The sequence below is a fragment of the Geotrypetes seraphini genome, chromosome 4, assembly GCF_902459505.1.
Source record: "Geotrypetes seraphini chromosome 4, aGeoSer1.1, whole genome shotgun sequence".
NCBI lineage: Eukaryota > Metazoa > Chordata > Amphibia > Gymnophiona > Dermophiidae > Geotrypetes > Geotrypetes seraphini.
This window is the reverse complement of record NC_047087.1, coordinates 85,381,074-85,399,939: the sequence shown is the minus strand read 5'-3', so window position 1 is coordinate 85,399,939 and position 18,866 is coordinate 85,381,074. Positions and strand designations below refer to the sequence as shown.

At 40.4% G+C, this 18,866-nt stretch overlaps 1 protein-coding gene across 2 annotated transcripts in view; it reads left to right on the top strand.

Annotated features, from left to right (window-relative positions):
* SAMSN1 (SAM domain, SH3 domain and nuclear localization signals 1) overlaps positions 1-15,111 on the top strand; it is a 497,953-nt gene extending 482,842 nt beyond the window's left edge. For both annotated transcript variants that reach the window (XM_033941849.1, XM_033941848.1), the window contains exons 6-8: positions 332-538; positions 12,509-12,659; positions 14,356-15,111. In XM_033941849.1, coding sequence (XP_033797740.1) covers positions 332-538; positions 12,509-12,659; positions 14,356-14,555 — 558 coding nt within the window. In that variant the 3' untranslated portion in view covers positions 14,556-15,111. The remainder of the gene's footprint in view (positions 1-331; positions 539-12,508; positions 12,660-14,355) is intronic.
* Positions 15,112-18,866: the final 3,755 nt, after the last annotated feature.

Here is an 18,866-nt window from a genome sequence, read left to right as displayed (position 1 = left end):
TAGAAATAGCTCCTGGATATCAGCACTAACAACTAACTTGTAGCCAGCTATTTTATGGGCGTTCCAAGGGCAGAGTTGACACTTATGTGGTTAAATGCCAATATTCAGCACTTAACCACATAAGGTAACCCCATAAAACACAGCCCTATCTTTGTCTGGTTTAACCTAGGTGGCTATGTGCTGAATATTGCACTTAACCAGATATGGGATAACTAGCTGCACAAACCCAGATATTCCAAAACAAATGCTGACCATAGCCGGCTGAATATTTACCCCTTGATTTCTGGCAAGGATGATAATATAATATAAGGTTTTTCATGTTCTTTTCTAGAAAGGAGATGTTATAGAAATTATCTGTAAAACCCCAATGGGCACATGGACAGGCATGCTGAACAACAAGGTGGGCAATTTCAAGTTTATTTATGTGGACATTATCTCAGAAGAGGCAACTGCACCGCGAAAGATCAAGACTCGCAGGAGGAGTAAGAGACCCAGGCCTAAAACCCTAAAAGAGCTCCTAGAGAGGCTTCAACTGCAGGTGAGTTGCTGCCTTCATTTCTTTCCTCTGAAGTCCAGTTTAGATTTTCATATAGGTCTTTTGGAATAAAATCTTCAAAAACCCAACTGTAGCATTTAAACTTATATCCAGATAATCAGCATCAGTCCATACTCAGATATCCAAGCTAAATATCTGGATATAAGACACCCACCAGACGTTATCTGCATACACCAATATTCAGCTATTATGTTGTCCTAACTTCCCCGGAAATTTATCTAGATACTGGTGCTGAATTAAACGGCTCAACTCCCAGACTCCCTGGCACTATCCATACAGTAGATTTTCAGCGATATTATCCAGGTAATGCCTCTGAAAATGAGTACCTGGACCAAGTAAACGGCACTTATTCAGGAAGGAGTGTTCCTACCCAGATAAGAGATAGTAAATATCAACCTTTTGTTTTAGCAATTCATTAAGGTGGGTTACCTCAGTCCAGTTATTGTCATCTTTTTTAAAGTAAACGCCTTCATATGGTGTTTCCTTTTGTATCTCTGAGGCTTCAGGTTCATTTTCAAAGTACTAATTGACTTGCAGCCTGCCCTGCCACTTTCCAAGTTGACCCCTTCAGATTATTTTCTAATGCCTGTCTTTAAAACAAGAGAAAGATGAGGGCAACCTCTCCTAGATATCAGCGAAACAGGCAATAAGCTATAATGATGTTCATAGACATTTTGGGAACAGTGCTAAGAAAATAAGTCTCAGTATAGCAAGGATTGACTATAAGAAGGTCTTTGATAGGGGGGCTAAGATGGCGTCAGGGACAGACACATAAGCAGAACTCTCTCCCTGACGGGAGCTAACGTCCTTATGGGGAAATGAAAAGGGACTCCTCGGACTGGTCCTCCACCATCCAAGGCATCGAAACGTCTTGTTCAAACTACCAATATGGGGGTGGTTTTGCACACTGTGAAGGAGGTGCAACCCAGCTTCATCAGAGACACCGGACCAAACGGTGGACCTTAGTAGTGCTTGGGCCTCGTTGAGCTCGGATTTGAGGCAGCCCAGAAATGTGAGCCCAGCAGGAATGATAATGGGTTTGCTTTCCCAAAAGGATTTAGCAGTGACTAGCCCTGGAGTAGAGAGTTGAACAGGGACAGAAATCCCACCCATCCCCACCCGTCCCCGCCAGGATCCTCTCCGTCCCCACCCGTCCCTGCCAGGATCCTCTCCATCCCCACCCGTCCCCGTCAGGATCCTCTCCGTCCCCACCCATCCCCGCAAGGAATTACCTCCATCCCTGCCCATTCCCATAAAAAGCAGCAATTACTTCTGACAGGATCATCAATTCTACAGTGTCTTTTGTGTTTGCGCTGCTGTTTTCCTTGTGGAATCTCTTTGGTGGAACCCTTTTTTTGTTTTCTGTTCAGGTAATTAACTTATAAACCCCCTCTTTTACTAAGGCTGATGTGTCCATTATATTATATGGACGAACCCTGCTTCCAAAGCCTTCCATCCCCGTGGGAGTCCCGTTGGCTAGAGGGGGGTCCCCGTGGGAGTTCCATGGGTTAGGGTGGAGGAACAGCAAGGGAACCTCTTAAAGAGGCCTTACTATCGGCATCCTGTATGGAGGTTAAAGAAGGAATCACATCTGGGAATGAGATCTTGCAATTTGGAGAAATGGTGAAGCCTGCTATAATCAATATAGATGCTCTGTGCAAGGCTATTATGGTTTCCATCCTAACAATATATGTTTTAGTATAGAGAAGTGATTGTGGTAATATCAAAGTCTTCGTGAATACCCAAAGTGAAACCTTACGGGAACACAGTGAGAGTATTAAAAACCATGAAGAACAACTTAAGCAATTTAAAGAGTTAGAAATGGATATTATTAAAGAGAGATCTCTTTTTCAAAAAAAGTTGGAATACATAGATAATTAGCAAAGGAAAAAATAATTTGAGCATGTTGAACTGACAATATTGGAGCTATGCATGGAGAGATGAATCTGACTAATTTTTTGGAAAATTCTCTGGAAGTTGTTGTGGAAAGAACTCTTATTGTGACGTTTGCTTTGGAATATGATAGAGATTTAGGGCTCCTTTTACTAAGCTGTGCTAGTGGTTTTAGCACATGCTACAATTCTGCGCTCGCTAGATGCTAACGCCTCCATAGAGCTGGCATTAGTTTTTCTGCGTAGCGCGAGGGTTAGCTACCGCAGCTTAGTAAAAAGAGCCCTTAGTTCGGACTTATTTCAGACATATAAATGAACAATTTCTTGCTTCAGCAATTTGTCTATTTCCTGATATATCACAAGTATTACAAAGAAGAAGGATGGATTTCTTGGCTTATCTGCTTGGAGTTCTTACTCTGGGTGCTACTTTTATTTTAAAATTTCCTGCAAAATGTTGTGTATTATTTGGTGGAAAAAAATTTCTTTTCTAATAACCAAAGCAATTGTTAGATTTCATTGTGGCTAAAGAAGGGAGAGTAGTAGTAGTAAGATCTGTAACCCCTCCCACAGTTTAACGCGAACTGGCTGTCAATTAAACCCCTTCAAGACCGTCTCTTTTGAAGATGTTGTAAGTTTCTATTCACTAGTTTTCTCTCTTTAGCCCCTAAAGATTGTGGACTAAATAATAGTTTAGTTTTCTGTTTTGATGGAGGTTTTTCACCAAATATAATTTTCTTGTATCTTGATGAATCTATATTCAAGTATATTATATGCTTGTATTTAATTTGAAAAATCTATTTTGAAGAGATTGCATTGGTTGCCCATAGCATTCCGTATTAAATTTAAAGTTCTGAAATTCATACACCAGGGTGTTTATGATTTTCTGCCATATTATCTGGAAAAATGTTTGAGGTACATTCCACCGCGGAAGTTGAGATCTGAGAATCATAGGTTGCTGGACACAAAGAGAGAACAATACTCGCTATGTACGAACAAAGAGTTCTTGTTTCTCTATAGCCAGACCATTGATGTGGAATGCCACGTTACGTCTTTGTAGAAATCTGCAATTCAAGAAGTTGCTTAAAACTCACCTATTTGTTCAAGCCTTCTCAAAGTGAATATAAAACATCTTTTGAGTTATGTCTTTATTGGAAATCGGTGTATTAAATTGAAGAATGATGTTATTTGATAATTGTCTGGATTTAAGTCTTGTTGAAGACATGATGATATAATATTGTGATTTTGCATTTTCCTCTATGTGACGTATGTCTCCTTGAAAATGTTCTTTTTATTATGTAAGGAAAGTTGTGAGCTGCCTTGGATAAAGGTAGATTAGAAATGTTTTAAATAAATAAATTAAATAAATAAAAAGAAAGCCTTTGATATAGTGTCCTTTTATTCCTGGATAATATATTGCCTTAAAATGTACAAAATCAAACCTGAATTGATCAAATATATCAAGCTTACCATGAAAATGTGGCAAACCTTGCTCCACCTGCAGTATGCAGATAGAAAATTTGTCATTCCTAACATTGAGATCCAGTGAGGCAAAGGGAAACTCCCTGCACCCACTTCTATTTTGTTTGGCACTTAATCTACTCATATTAACTCCTTAGGCTATGGGTTTAGCCTTATTCCAAAAGATGCCAATAATCCAAGGGTTACATCACATTTACTGTTTGTAGACGACCTGAAACTTTACAGGTCCAGTTACCAGCAATTAGCAGAACAACTTCGAGTGGTAAAAAGCTCTTCAGATGATATCAAGATGAATGTTAGACTGGACAAATATGCTAAGGTGACTTTCTTTAGGGGAAAGTTGAGCAAAACTGAAAACATCTTTCTGACCAATGATTATGAAATAAAGGAACTTGAACAGGAAGGTAAATATAATTATCAAGCAGAAATCTCTCGGAGAGGGTGGTTGGTTGATACATAGACTGCACTCCCGAGGGAGTGATGGAGAAGAAAATAGTGACAAACAAGCGTGGGATGAACACAAAGGATCTCTAATCAGAAAATAATGGGAATACATTGAAGGAACTAAGGCCAGTACTGGGCAGGCTTGCACAGTCTGTGTCCCGTATATGAACATTCAGTTGAGGACAGGCTGGGGAGGGCTTCGATGGCTGGGATGGTTAAGATGGGCTGGAGTGAGCTTTGCAAGAGACTCCAATAGATAGAATCTAAGCACACTACCGGGCAGGGCTCTGGGTTTCTGGCCCAGAAATATCTAAGAAAAAAGACCATTTAAATTAAATGATTGATTTATGGAGCATGTATGGTTGGGCAGACTGGGCATTTAGGTCTTTTATCTGCTGTCATTTACTATGTTACTATGAATATTATAGGAGACTAAAATTGATATTGAAAAATATATTAACATCACAGAATAAGATACAGGCAATTAATCAACTGGCACGTCCTATACTCTCATATAGCTTTGGTATTGTAGACTGGCCTCAAAGACCTTGAAAAATTAGATGTGTGAACGAGAAGACTCCTCCATTCCCATGAGGTTATCTATAAGAATCAGTGTGTACCTAGACTATAAATTCCTAGATCTGAAGGAAGAATGGGTTTCATAGAAATAGATTATACCTATCAAGCTACTGTCAGGCCTTCAGGCTTATCTAATGACAGCATCAGATCCCATTGCACAAAACATGTTGAAATATGAAAGAAAACTTCCAAAATCCATTTACATAATTAAACTTGGACAAACATTCCAGTGAGTAGAAAGAATGGGTGAAAATCCATCAGTACCACAAAAGAAAGGAAGCATAGCATAGGAATATTCAAAAAGAAAAAAACTCATCAAGGAATTAGATCAGCAGGGGAGAAACAAAACGTGACAAATGCATAAGTACAGTGATAAATACAAATTATTACTCCAGGAAGCATTTGTGAATCAACACTGGACACATGAATGTTAAGGAGATGTGAACTGAAACTTAAGGATGAGTGACTAATAGTTGCAGCCCAGAACACTGGATTATGCACAAGATGGTTTACAGCAAGCATTGAAAAAAATTGGCTCAACAGACATCTGTAGATTCGGTAAGAAAGAGCTCGAAACAGTTACTGGCTGTGGAGTGCTGATGGCAGAAAATATTTATACAGAAAGACACAACAAGGTATGCAGTGTAAGCATTACAACATCAGTAAACTGGAAAAACAGTAGAATCATGACCCTAAGAGAATTATGGAAAACAAAGAGGTTATGATCACCTTGGACGTCCCCATCCTGACTGGTAAAAAATGCTGGATGCTAGAAAACTAAATATAGTAATAATAGAGAAAACACCAGAACGGCATTAGTTGTAGAGGTTCCAATCCCAAGCGATTCCTCAGTAAATCGCGTGGAGACAGGAAAGATCCTCAATTACCAAGTAATTCAATCCAAAATTAAGAAAATGTGGCAGAAAGATTTCCCATTGTTTTGGGTGCCACAGACTTGATTAAAAAGAATTTCCGAGCATACCTGGATAAGTTGCCTGTGTATATTATATCTTATGAATGCCAGAAAGAAGCTCTCTTTGGCACAAAGCAAGTATTTTGCTGAGTATTAACAGTAAACTTGAGAGACTAAGATCATACTCCACATACCCTGGCTTAGAAGTGAGAGTCATTCCTGTTATGGTATGTGCAAAACTAACATTACAAAAAATTATAAAAATGGTCTCATGGGCAACCCGTTATTTGTGACACAAGAGACCGGGACCAGAAATAATTTATTTATTTGTTCAATTTTCTATACTGTTCTCCCCACGGAGCTCAGAATGGTTTACATGAATTTATTCAGGTACTCGATCATTTTCCCTGTCTGTCCCTGTGGGCTCACAATCTATCTAATGTACATAGGGCAATGGGGGGATTAAGTGACTTGCCCAGGGTCACAAGGAGCAGCGTGGGTTTGTATCCACAATCTCAGGGTGCTGAGGCTGTAGCTTTAACTCACTACTCTGTTCCGCCATGTAGCCAATCAGCATCGATGCACAGTAAGTTTACTTTCCCCTGAACATCCAGTGAGATCATCAAGTTTGCAGATGACACAAAGCTATGCCAGGCAATCAGATCGCAGAAGGATAGCGAGGAACTCCAAAATGACTTGTGTCAGTTAGAGAAATGGGCGGAGAAATGGCAGATGAAGTTTAATGTGGAAAAGTGCAAAGTAATGCATTTAGGCAGAAAGAACAAGGAACACGAATATAGAATGTCAGGTGCGACTCTGGTAAAAGTGAACAGGAAAAGGACCTGGGTATATTGATAGACAGGACAATGAAACCATCGGCACAATGCGCGGGGGTGGCGGCAATGAAAGCGAATAGAATGTTAGGCATGATAAAGAAGGGAATCATTAGTAGAGCGGAGAAAGTTATAATGCCACTATATAGAGCAATGGTCAGACCACACTTGGAATACTGGGTCCAACATTGGTCTCCCAACCTAAGGAGGGATATAAAACTGCTGGAGAGGGTGCAGAGATGAGCAATGAAGCTAGTAAAAGGTATGGAGAAACTGGAATACGAGGAACGACTTAAAAGACTGGGATTTGTTCTCCCTTGAAAAGAGGAGACTGCGAGGGGATATGATCAAGACCTTCAAAATAATAAAAGGAATCGACAAAATAGAACAGGAAAAAAAATTATTTACAATGTCCAATGTGACACGGACAAGAGGACATGGACTGAAGCTAAGGGGGGACAAGTCCAGGACAAATATCAGGAAGTTCTGCTTCATGCAGCGAGTGGTGGACACCTGGAATGCCCTCCCAGAGGAGGTTATTGCGGAATCCACCGTTCTAGGATTTAAAAGCAAACTAGATGCACATCTCCTTACGAGAGGCATAGAGGGATATGGGTGACTTAATTTACGCCAGGTGCACACTGGCAGGGCCTCCGTGTGTGCGGATCGCCGGACTTGATGGATCACGAGTCTGATCTGGTGATGGCAATTCTTATGTTCTTATTTACTTCATTGGGAGTATTTGGAAGGACTGTTTTCAGCACTAGTTGATGGAAGAGTGTGTGACAGTTTTGGGCTACAACAGATAAGTCACAAGCTTGTGTGCAGTGCATGGTCAGTTGCCAGTACATTGTGTGACCATTGGAGATTCAAGCAGGAAGGTTTGGGTTTTTTTGCCAATGATGAGCATAAGGTAGCTTAGTTTTACTGAATGTAAATTGCCGTGAATTGCATACTGTTCTGATGCTTTTTCTCCACTTTACAGAAATCTCTTGTGTCATGAATGATAATAATAATAACAGTTTATATACTGCAGGACCGTGAAGTTCTATGCGGTTTACAATGATTAAAAGATAGTACAAATTGAGTAGAATTAACAAAGATAAAGCTAGTGATTAACAGCTCTAGAGATCAGTTATTGAGACCATTTGTATAATTTTTTGTAATGTGTGTTTAACAACAAGGTTTTCCCAGTTCAGTATTTGGATGTGCAAAACTATGGGCCGTCCATGAGACCATTTTTATAATTTTTTTTAATGTGTGTTTTTTGTAATGTGTGTTTAACATAAGATTCTGCCTTTGGGCATTTTGCTGTTTTTTTTTTTAATAATCTTGATACAAACTGTTAATAAAGGAACATTGACCACCTCCAGTGCCTCTTTTTGTTTGGATTTTGTTTGCTTCGAGGCTTGGTACCTTCTTTTTCCCTTTCCTAACATAAGATTTTCCCAGTTCGGTATTTGGATGTGCAAAACTTAACCCATTTGGAGAAATTGCCTCCTGATTCAGTTTGTAAGTAAATTTACCTCATTAACTGGAAATGTTTTATAAGGATGGTTATCCTTATGAAAGCTCTTTTCACACATTCCCTCCCCCAGCACACACACATACACTCCTACTTAGATGCACTGTTTTCCTAAATTAAAAAAAATGCAATACATATATTTTTAATACACTTATGGAGAAGTCTTGTTTTTCCATTGCTTATATATATTTTGTTTTATAACCACCATGTGTTCTTAAATAATTAGCTATTTTTGTAAGAAATGTGCATACTTCCTCTCTCTGCCAGCAGTGAAAGAACTGCTTGCAACAGCAACTTACAGCAAAAAAAGAAAAAATAAAGAGAAATAAAGATCTTTAGATTTAAAGATATGTAATACTTGTATCAATAGACTAGAAAAGCTTTAATTATTGCTATCCATTTCAAAGCAAGCTTCATTTGTTGCTTTCCTGGGACCAGGAATACTTTTAAAGTTTAACATTTTTGCTTCTTCTCAAAAGCCATAGAAACATTAATGAGAAGTAGTTTCAGTTTCCTGGCTGATACTTAAGTAGCCCTGGCTTCCTGCCATGTGGCTCGCTCTGCAGGCTCTGGTCAGCTCTTTAAGTCCCACCTGATACCAAGACTCACCAAAAAATGAAAAATCACACACACAGCTGGTTACAGTCACTCACAGACTCATAGATCACATTTGATTTTGGTTGTAGGCCGGGGCCAGATAATTCCGGTAGGCCGGTGGATGGGAAACTCCAGGGTTTCACTCATCCCACTCAAACTCCTCACTCTCCTTTCTGATGAAGTGACAACTCAGTCCGAGGTATATGTGAACTATAGATAAGAAGAAGAAAAAAAAAAAACAACAACAAATTTTTAGATTGAATCAGGTTGGGCAGACTAGATGGACCATTCGGGTCATTATCTGCCGTCATCTACTATGTTACTATGCTAAACTGGAGCTTTATTGAAGATGATTAAGGAATAATCTTTAAACTATATACACACTCTCAGTGACAGGCAGACACTTTGGTTCCATCACTAGATTTCTCCTTGTCACTTCCAGTTCACTTTAGAGTAAAAGTTTACAGTTTCATCAACAGGAATGGCAGACAATCTGGTTCCATCAATAGATTTCCCCCTGCCACTTCCAGTTCCCACTAAAGTCAATTATTTACAATTTCTTCTGCATGGAAGGCAGACACTTTGGTTCCATCAGTGGGTTTCCTCCTGTCACTTCCTGTTCCCTTTAGTATGAACTTATTACTTGTCAGTTCCCTCAAACAAATCTCTGGGAGTCTCCCTTGGTCTCAGGCTTTGCCAGGAGAGTAGAACAACCAAAAAGCCTAGTTCACAATCCTGGCGGAATTCTGCGTGACTGTGCAAAGCAGAATTTCCACAGAATTGCAGTCACGCAGAATTTCCTTTTCCCGCGCAGAATCTAAACCATGTCAGTATCATTGGGTCACAGTATTAGCAGCCATTTCCACATGTTACCTGCCACTAACCCGAAAGTCTCTCTGCGGCATAGGTGCAGCTTCTGGGTTAGCGGCAGGCAGCATTTGAGAATTGCTGCTTATACCTTGACATAAGAACATAAGTATTGCCTCTGCCGGGTCAGACCATGGGTCCATCATGCCCAGCAGTCCGCTCCCGCGGCGGCACCCCAGGTCCATGACCTGTAAGTGATCTTTTACTTAAAACATGTTATTCCCTAACCGTTAAATATCCTGTATAGTAACCCTCTAACTATACCCTTCAATCCCCTTTTCCTTCAGGAAATCATCTAATCCCATTTTGAAACCCATAAACGTACTCTGCCCTACCACCTCCTCTGGAAGCACATTCCAGGTGTCCACCACCCTCTGAGTGAAGAAGAACTTCCTAGCATTTGTTTTGAATCTGTCTCCTTTCAATTTTTCTGAATGCCTCTTGTTTTTGTTGCTCCCGCCAGTCTGAAGAATCTGTCCCTCTCTACTTTCTCTATACCCTTCATGATCTTATAAGTTTCTATCATGTCCCCTCTAAGTCTCCGCTTTTCCAGGGAAAAGAGCCCCAGCTTCTCTAGCCTTTCAGCATATGAAAGGTTTTCCATGACTATTATCATCCTTGTTGCTCTTCTCTGGACCCTCTCGAGTATCGCCATATCCTTCTCAAGGTATGGCGACCAGTATTGAACGCAGTATTCCAGATGCAGGCGCACCGTCGCTCGATACAGTGGCAGGATAACCTCCTTCGTTCTGGTAGTGATACCTTTTTTGATTATGCCCAACATTCTGTTCACCTTCTTTGAGGCCGCTGTGCATTGTGCCGCCGGCTTCATTGTTTTATCCACCAGAACCCCCAAGTCCTTTTCTAGTTTGCCTTCCCCCAATACCGTCCCCTCCCCCCCATCGGGTTTCCTTTCCCTATGTGCAAGACTTTACATTTCTCTACATTGAAGCTCATCTGCCATTTATTTGCCCTGTCACTCAGTTTGTTCAGGTCCCTTTGTAGTTCTTTGCATTCCTCCAAAGTTCTAACCCTACAGGAGAGTTTTGTGTCGTCCGCGAATTTTATAACTTCGCACTTTGTCCCTGATTCCAGGTCATTAATGAATATATTGAACAGCAGCGGTCCCAGCACTGACCCCTGCGGGACACCACTCGTGACCCCTTTCCAGTCAGAGTAGTGTCCCTTAACTCCTACCTTTTGTTTCCTGTCTGCCAGCCAATTTCTGATTCATCTGTGCACGTCTCCCTCCACCCCGTGGTTCCACAGTTTCCTTAGTAGGCGCTCATGGGGTACCTTGTTGAAGGCTTTTTGGAAGTCCAGATATAGAATGTCTGTGGGGTCACCTTTGTCCAATTGTTCGCTTATCCCCTCAAAGAAGTGCAGTAGGTTCGTTTGGCATGATCTTCCTTTACAGAAACCATGCTGGCTTGTTCTCATCAGATTATTTCTTTCTATATGCTCATTGATACTGTCCTTGATCAATGATTCATCCATCTTCCCTGGAACTGAGGTTAAGCTCACCGGTCTGTAGTTCCCCGGGTTGCCTTTTGATCCTTTTTTAAAGATAGGTGTGACATTTGCTATCCTCCAGTCCTCTGGGATTACCCCTGTTTTCAAGGATAGGTTGCAGATCTGAAGAAGCAAACCTTAGAGTACAAGGGAGGAGAAGCTGGCACAGGGGGAGGAGAGGGAGACATGCATGGTAAGGGGAGAGGATGAAATTGCATATAATGGAGGGGAGGATTGAAGAGATGGTAAATGGAGGGAGATAGAGAGATTTGACAGAAGGCACAAGGAAGGGAGAGAGAGAGGTGTGAGACATGGAGGTGGATGAGAGGGAAGGAGAGATACAAAGGAGGTGGAGGGGAAGAAGGAGGGATATGTTGGATCCAGGAGCAGAATGGAGTGATGTAGAGATGCCTGGAAATGGGAATGAGGGAAGAGAGTGGGAGAAATGCTGGACCATTGGGGAGAGTGCAGAAGGGAAGAGATAGGGAGAAATCAGGCTACGGAGGCGGGGAAAGAAGGAAGAGAAAGCAGATGCTGAGCTATAAGAGTGGAGAAAGGAAGACACTGAGAATGGTAGAACCCTAAGGGGGAGGAGAGGGTGGCAAGGAAACAGATGAGAGGATAGATATAACAGAGGGTAGAAATATGGTAATGGGGGTACATTGAAGAAGAAAGGGAATGGAGGGCTAAGGGAGGATTGAGATGGGGAATGGGAACAAAGATGGAAAGTGCAAAGTGAAAAAGAGGAGAAGGGTAAGAAAGAAGCAGAAAAGAGAAAAAAGGAATGATCAATATGTATGAGGAAGGTGTAGTGAGGGATTAGAAAGAAGAGAGTAGAAAATACAAATGGATAGCAGCTACTTGAAGGAGAATTAGCAGATGACAGGAAAGCAGAAAAAGAAATCGGAACCTACGTGATGGAAAAATAAAACATCCAGACAACAAAAGTAGAAGAAACATTTTATTTTAAATGTTTTAAATAGAATATGGATAATAATTAGCAAAACTATTGTTTAAATTTTGATAAATAAATGCAGAATTTTCTAATTCCCCCCCCCCCTTTATGAAGCTGCATAAATGCTTTTTTTTATCACCGGCCACAGCAGTAAAAGCTCTGCCACTCATAGAATTTCTATAAGCATCAGAACTTTTACCACTATGGCCTGCGATAAAAAAATCCTAATGCAGCGTCATAAAAGGGGAAGTTTGTGCTATAAATTAATTAATGTTTTATACCGTATTTGAATCGCAGCATATGGAAAAAAAAATTCATGAGAAAGTATTCAACTCCAGAATATTTTCTACCTGCAGGATTATATTTCAACTCTTTTGTTAAATGGTTATGAGACCCTGGATGATTTGAAGGATCTGATGGAGAGCCATTTGATAGAACTGAATATTTCAAACCCAGAAGACAGGGCCAGGTTGCTGGCTGCTGCAGAAAACCTGCATGACTGTGAAGGTAAATATTGCCTTATTGAGAAAGATGGACAGGCGCATCTGAGTAACACTGAGGGCTCCTTTTACTAAGGTGCGCTAGCATTTTTAGCGCGCGCACTAACCCCATGCTACGCGCCAAGAACTAACGCCAGCTCAATGCTGGCATTAGCGTCTAGCACGTGCGCTAAAACTGCTAGCAGAGTTTAGTAAAAGGGGCCCTAAGTCCATACTAAGGGAGATTTTCAAAACATGTTACCTGAAAATTACACTTCTCTTGCCTAAAGTTCCCAGGGGTTCAACAACATGTATATTTCTAGCTAGAATGCAAGAAAGTTTCCTAAGGTGTGTACATGTGCTATTTAACCTCTTTAGCTGCTCACACAAGTAGCAGGCACAGTGGCATAGCGAGGATGAGAGGCGCCCGGGGCAGTGGCATCCCTCCCCCACCCTCTTCTCTGCCCCTCTACCTCCACACACTGCTTGCTCACCCCCTCCTGCCGCGCACATGCTGCTTCCCTTCCCCGTACCTCTGTAACGTTCCTGGTGCGAACAGCAACCTCCAAGCTGCTGTTGCGCGCCAGTGTCGGCTCTTCCTCTGACATCACTTCCTAAGTGCAGGGCCAGGAAGTGATGTTATAGAAAGCGCCGACACTGGCATAGCAGCAGGTTGGGGATTGCTTCTCACGCCAGGAACATTACAGGACACACCCAGCCAGTCAGGTTATCAGGATACCCACAATGAATATACATGAGATATATTTCCATACCAGCGGGGCAGTGCTTGCAAATCTATCTTATACATATGCATGGTGGATATCCTGAAAGTGTGATTGGCTGGGTGTTTCCTGAGAACTGATTTGAGAAGTACTGATTTAGACTATCATCTTTCTAAGGCAGGTAGAATAAATCCTAATTGTAATTTGGTAATAAAACCTGAATGGTTGCTTTCCTATTGATTTTGTAATTCCTTTCTTTATGGATTTTTTTTAAAGAATGTAAACTACTTTGTCCTATTCTGACAGCTAAAAGCGGTATAGTAAGGCTGCAATAATTAAATATATATTCTGTCTGCAAAACATTATGGCCAGAAAGGTACTATTCAAATTGGAGCTGCCAGGTCATGGTTTCACAAAGAGGATTGTCAGCCATTTCTTCTGGTTTTGAATTCACATTTCAACGCATTGTGGAATTTGTAGCTCTGATTCTCCCATTCAAAATCAAACACTACAGGTCAATGCCTATAGTGTTGCTTAAAACAAACAAAACAAGACTGGTCTAAGCTTCTGTGAAGGAACTAGCTCACTGGATAATTATTTTGTAAATGCAGAAAGTGCATAGAAAGTAATGTTCAGAAATGCCACTATACATTTGACATTCATAGCCTCTCGTTCAGTATTTTAATGTGATGGTATGTAAACGTAGTTCTGATATCTATTCTGCAGCTTGTCTTGGGGGCCACTCTTTCCTTTCCGTCAAAGTTATCTGAGAGAATTCATTACAGGCACTCTTTGTTTCCCCCAGTTAATTTACTGGTTACTAGTTAAACATTTGCAATGGATCTGAGCTCTCACTATTACCGGTAGGAGTCATTCAGTTTAGCAGTCCATTAAAATTTCAGTTTTGGATCTTTAGTAGAAAAAAAAATGCCACTTTGCATATAACATACCTTAATATCACCTAAGTATCCTGACACGGCTTTTCATGTATTTGTTTTGCAGGTGAACAAGACCATGAATATAATCCTACTTCTATGACCTTGAGCCCCGACCTTGGCTCCAGCAAGTCTGAGTTAAATGAATGCCCAAGAGATTCTGGTTGCTACATTTCTTCAGAAAATTCAGATAATGGAAAAGATGATCTAGAATTAGGAAATCTGTGTGATACTGTGGAGAGAATCACTATCACAGATACTAACTGAATCAAACTTTTTCTAGCAATTACTCTAGATAGGACTCCTTCAACATATCTTCTGCATTGCACTTTAGGCAGAAGTGCAAGGGTGTGGTAGAACCACATAACACTGAAAATAAAGAACGACCGATGCACTTAATCCGTCCATCGAAGGGAGCTGAAGAAATCATCAAGCCTAGCCCCATACCTCAAGGCAGAAGTCAGGAACTAAGATCACACATCATGGGAAATTTCTTTCTGCCTTGGGAAAGGAAAAGATCCATTACTCCTTCACTATTGAGAATTTCATACACGTCTGCCCTGAGAGGCACTTTATAATAGATATCTTATCAGTGCAAGATATTAAATAAGAAAGTACTGTAGTTCTCTTCATGAATAATCTGCTATAATATACATGAAGAATCATTTTTAAAAATACCAAACTGCAAAAGGTATTGGTAGATATTTTTACAACAAAGTTTTCTTCTTAAATAACTCCAAAACTATATATAATTTCTTTTTCTAACCACTAAAAATATTGTACAAAATGTATATATATATATATAAAATGATGTTAATTTTTACACACCGTTTCACGTTGCTGTTAGATTTCAGATTTCTGTACCAAACTGTGTGAATTCAGTAGCAGCAGTGGAGGTGGGGGTAGGGTGGGGTGGAATTATAAATGAAACTCAAAAATTACCAGAAAAAAAAAAATCTGTACTAAGAACTATTTTATAAAGGGCACACCAGGATGAGCACCCTTTATAAAATAGTGCTTAGAGCTGGCTCTCGTGCCTACTAGGGAATACAGAAAAGTTCTCAGCCTAACCAACAAAGTTGGGGCAGTTTCCATCAAGGGCTATACACTTAGGCATAGATTCTGTAAAGTTCGCCTAACTTTAGGTGTGCTTTAGGCGTCCGATTTAAGTGGATAATGAGCGATTTAAGAGTCTTAACAGCGCAGTATAATCCATTTAGAATTGCTACGATTTTATGGCTGATTCTATAGCACAACGGTTAGAATGAAGGTTGGGGTATGAACCTGGTCTGGGTTTGACTCCCTCATGTCCTTCAACTGACAAAATACTCATTTTAATAAAAATTACAAGCTACAAGACCAATCACATCTAATTTTCATCTCAAACAGCACAACATTAGCAATACTAGAAACAATCTATTCCAAAAGTTGGTTTGCATGTGATACAAAGTAGCAGTATTTGAATCCATGTCATATTTATTGAACCCAACTTGAGATTCTGGCTTTTGGGACAATGAAAGCAGCGCTTTAAGCCATTGAGCTACCAGTTTTTTGTCATAGCGTACTGTGAGATGATAGCTAAGCAGATTTTACCTTAGCAGATCACTAAACTATGATATGACAGGGGAGTGAAAGAAACTGGAGTAGAAGGTGCTATAGCTCAATGAGTTAAAGCGCTGTACTGATCTTACAGAGGTTATGAGTTCAACTCCTGGCCTGTCTTTTACTTGTGCAGGTGCACTTTGATGATGTCACACTGAGGTCATCATTGTGCAGCTCCATACCTCCATTTGCAATGAATTAGAAGCCACATTCAGGTCTGTTCTATGTTTTATTCTGTTTTTAAGCTTTGCCAATTGAAGTTATGGGCTTTCTGTTTGCTTAGAAGAATGAGCTGATTGTAGCAATGTTTCATGATAAAGAGAGCAAGGAATCACTTCTAAAAACCTCTCTCAAATAACGTCTGTGGGATGCCCAGAGAAAGCTGATTGGATGACCTAAATAGCATGTATTGTGCTAAAGCCTTTCTGGAGCTTAAACCACGTCTATTTGAAGCCTCTATGGAGCTCAAAGTCCTATACTTTACATTTCTTATAGGAGCTAATGATACCATTGCTATACAAGTTTCTGTATAGCACAGGAGTGAAGCTTCCCCCCTTCAATGTTGATGTTCTCAGATCAACTCCTACTAAAACTAATATATTATAAATATCCTTTTAAACATGGAATACTGTGTTTTTATTATCCTTTTAATGATGGTATACTTTGGGTTAATTATGTTAAAGCTTACACTCCTCAAATAATGATAACAAATCAGTAAAAACCACCTTTTTATATATAACATCGTAGGGACATCTATCTGGCGTCTACATGGGGTTTTTGGGAACGTGTGCCTAATAGACGCCTAAGATACACTTATAGACGTCTATACGATGCTTAAACAGTGCCTAAATAACGCTGATTGCTCTCTGAACTCACAGCAGCTTAGAAGTGCTGCTGCATGTCCAGAAAGTTGGTTTGATCGGCAGTTGGACATCCCTTCTATTAGGACGTCCAACTTAGGCTGGTTTTTGGAAGTTTCTAAAGTTTTGATTATGTGCCCCATATTGTATTTCATTGGGTTTCATTGAATGAACTTTGACAACAGAAAGAAAAGCATTCCTGAGCTCTTGCAGTTCCAGTTTCCTTTTCCACGTTCACATTGCTTTTGTAGGCTCTTACTTTATAACGACATTGCCAATTGGGCAAGAAATGCAATTGTGTCGGCTGGAATGTGTGAATGCTGTCTACCACACATTCAAAATATTATTATCAAGTGTATTCTCAGCAAACATGGGGCTTGCATATGATCATAGCATTGGCTTGTGGGGCAAATGAGGTTCTTCCATCTGAAAATGGTTCATAGCAAAGAAAAATTGCACTACAGCATATATAGTATATATATCAGGCTATAATACTAACTTATAATTTTGCTGTATACAAACAACTTTTTAATATTCCTTTCATTTCACACCTACAACAAAATCACTGGTTACTCAGTCCAACAGAAATCACAGACTATGCATGGAGGCAAACTAGAATTTGTGCTATATGGTTTATTGCAGTGGTTCTCAACCCTGTCCTGGGGGACCCCCAGCCAGTCAGGTTTCAAGATATCCCTAATAAATATGCATGAGAGATCTGCATACCTGTCACTTCCATTATATGCAAATCTCTTTCATGCATATTTATTAGGGATATCTTGAAAACCCAACTGGCTGGGGGTTCCCCAGGACAGGGTTGGGAACCATTGGTTTATTGCATTTTGCTATATAGTATATCCAAATTGTATATACACAGAGCAACATAATAATAAAAAAAAGTCTATGTCCATTTTGGGCCTAAGTTGCTAGTCGCCCAAAGTTGGAATCATGCAAAGTCCATTCTCAAAAAATATGTCCAAAATATTTATTTTTTTTGAGAATCATCTACTATGTCCAGCAGTTTGATCATCCAGACCGCTAAGCCATCTATCTTTATACTCCATTCTCATCCAAGTCAAAAATGCTTATACCAAAACATTTTGGATGTGGGAGCAAAATGATGGACTGGACACCCAGACATGGCAACAGAGTAGGGGGACAACTTACAGGGCACTGCTGTGAACTTCTCAAAAAGGGTACCACATAAACATCTCACAACTCCCTTATAGATCAAGGTGAGCCCCTCAAAACACCCCCAAAACCTACTATACCCACCTATCTACCACCCAAATAGCCCTTATGGCTGCAGGTGGCACCTATATGGAAGTACAATAGGGTTTGGGGGGGAGGTTTGGTGGGTGCACATGTTTCACCATGAATGCAGTGGTTAGCATTGCTTATGGGCCTGGTCCTCCTCTCTATGGTTCACTAGCCCAACCCCCAGACTACATAAGCCACCTCTGTGCAGCTCTACTAGGCTTTCCTATGCCAGGTGCTGATGTTCTGGAGGCAGGTATGTACTTTTTAATTCTGATTTTTATGGTTGGGAGGGGGGTCAGTGATCACTGTGGGAATGTGTGGGGGTCTGTACTTTGTCCCTGCAGTTGTTATCTGGTCACTTTTGATAACGTCTGAGCACTCATACCTGTTTTAAATCACCTAAGTCACAATGTATAAGTTCCGTCTAGGAAGTCTCGTTGAACTCTCAGTCGGCCCATATCCCTCCCCTCCTACCTCCCGCCCTAACCACTCCTTCAAAAATGCTCCTTTTCACTGTGTAATTTTTAGATTAGCTTTTAGAAGCTGTACTCTCGTCATCAAATCTGAAAAATTGTACATATATGTAGTCATACAAATACGGTTTTGGAGGCTGTTAATCTACAAATAACAGTAAGGGTTAAAAACACACCATGATAAAGTAGCTTAACTCAGCCTATATAAGAGGCCTACACTAGAAGTGTAGCCAAGTTTTGATATCAGGGGGAACAGACCTTATGTAAAATAGGCATCAGTGTGAAGTTGAAGGGCTGACCTGTTTATGTGCCATTTTATTCAAAATCTGTATGGAGCAGCTGCTCCCCTTACACCCCACATAGCTATGTCTCTGGCCTATACA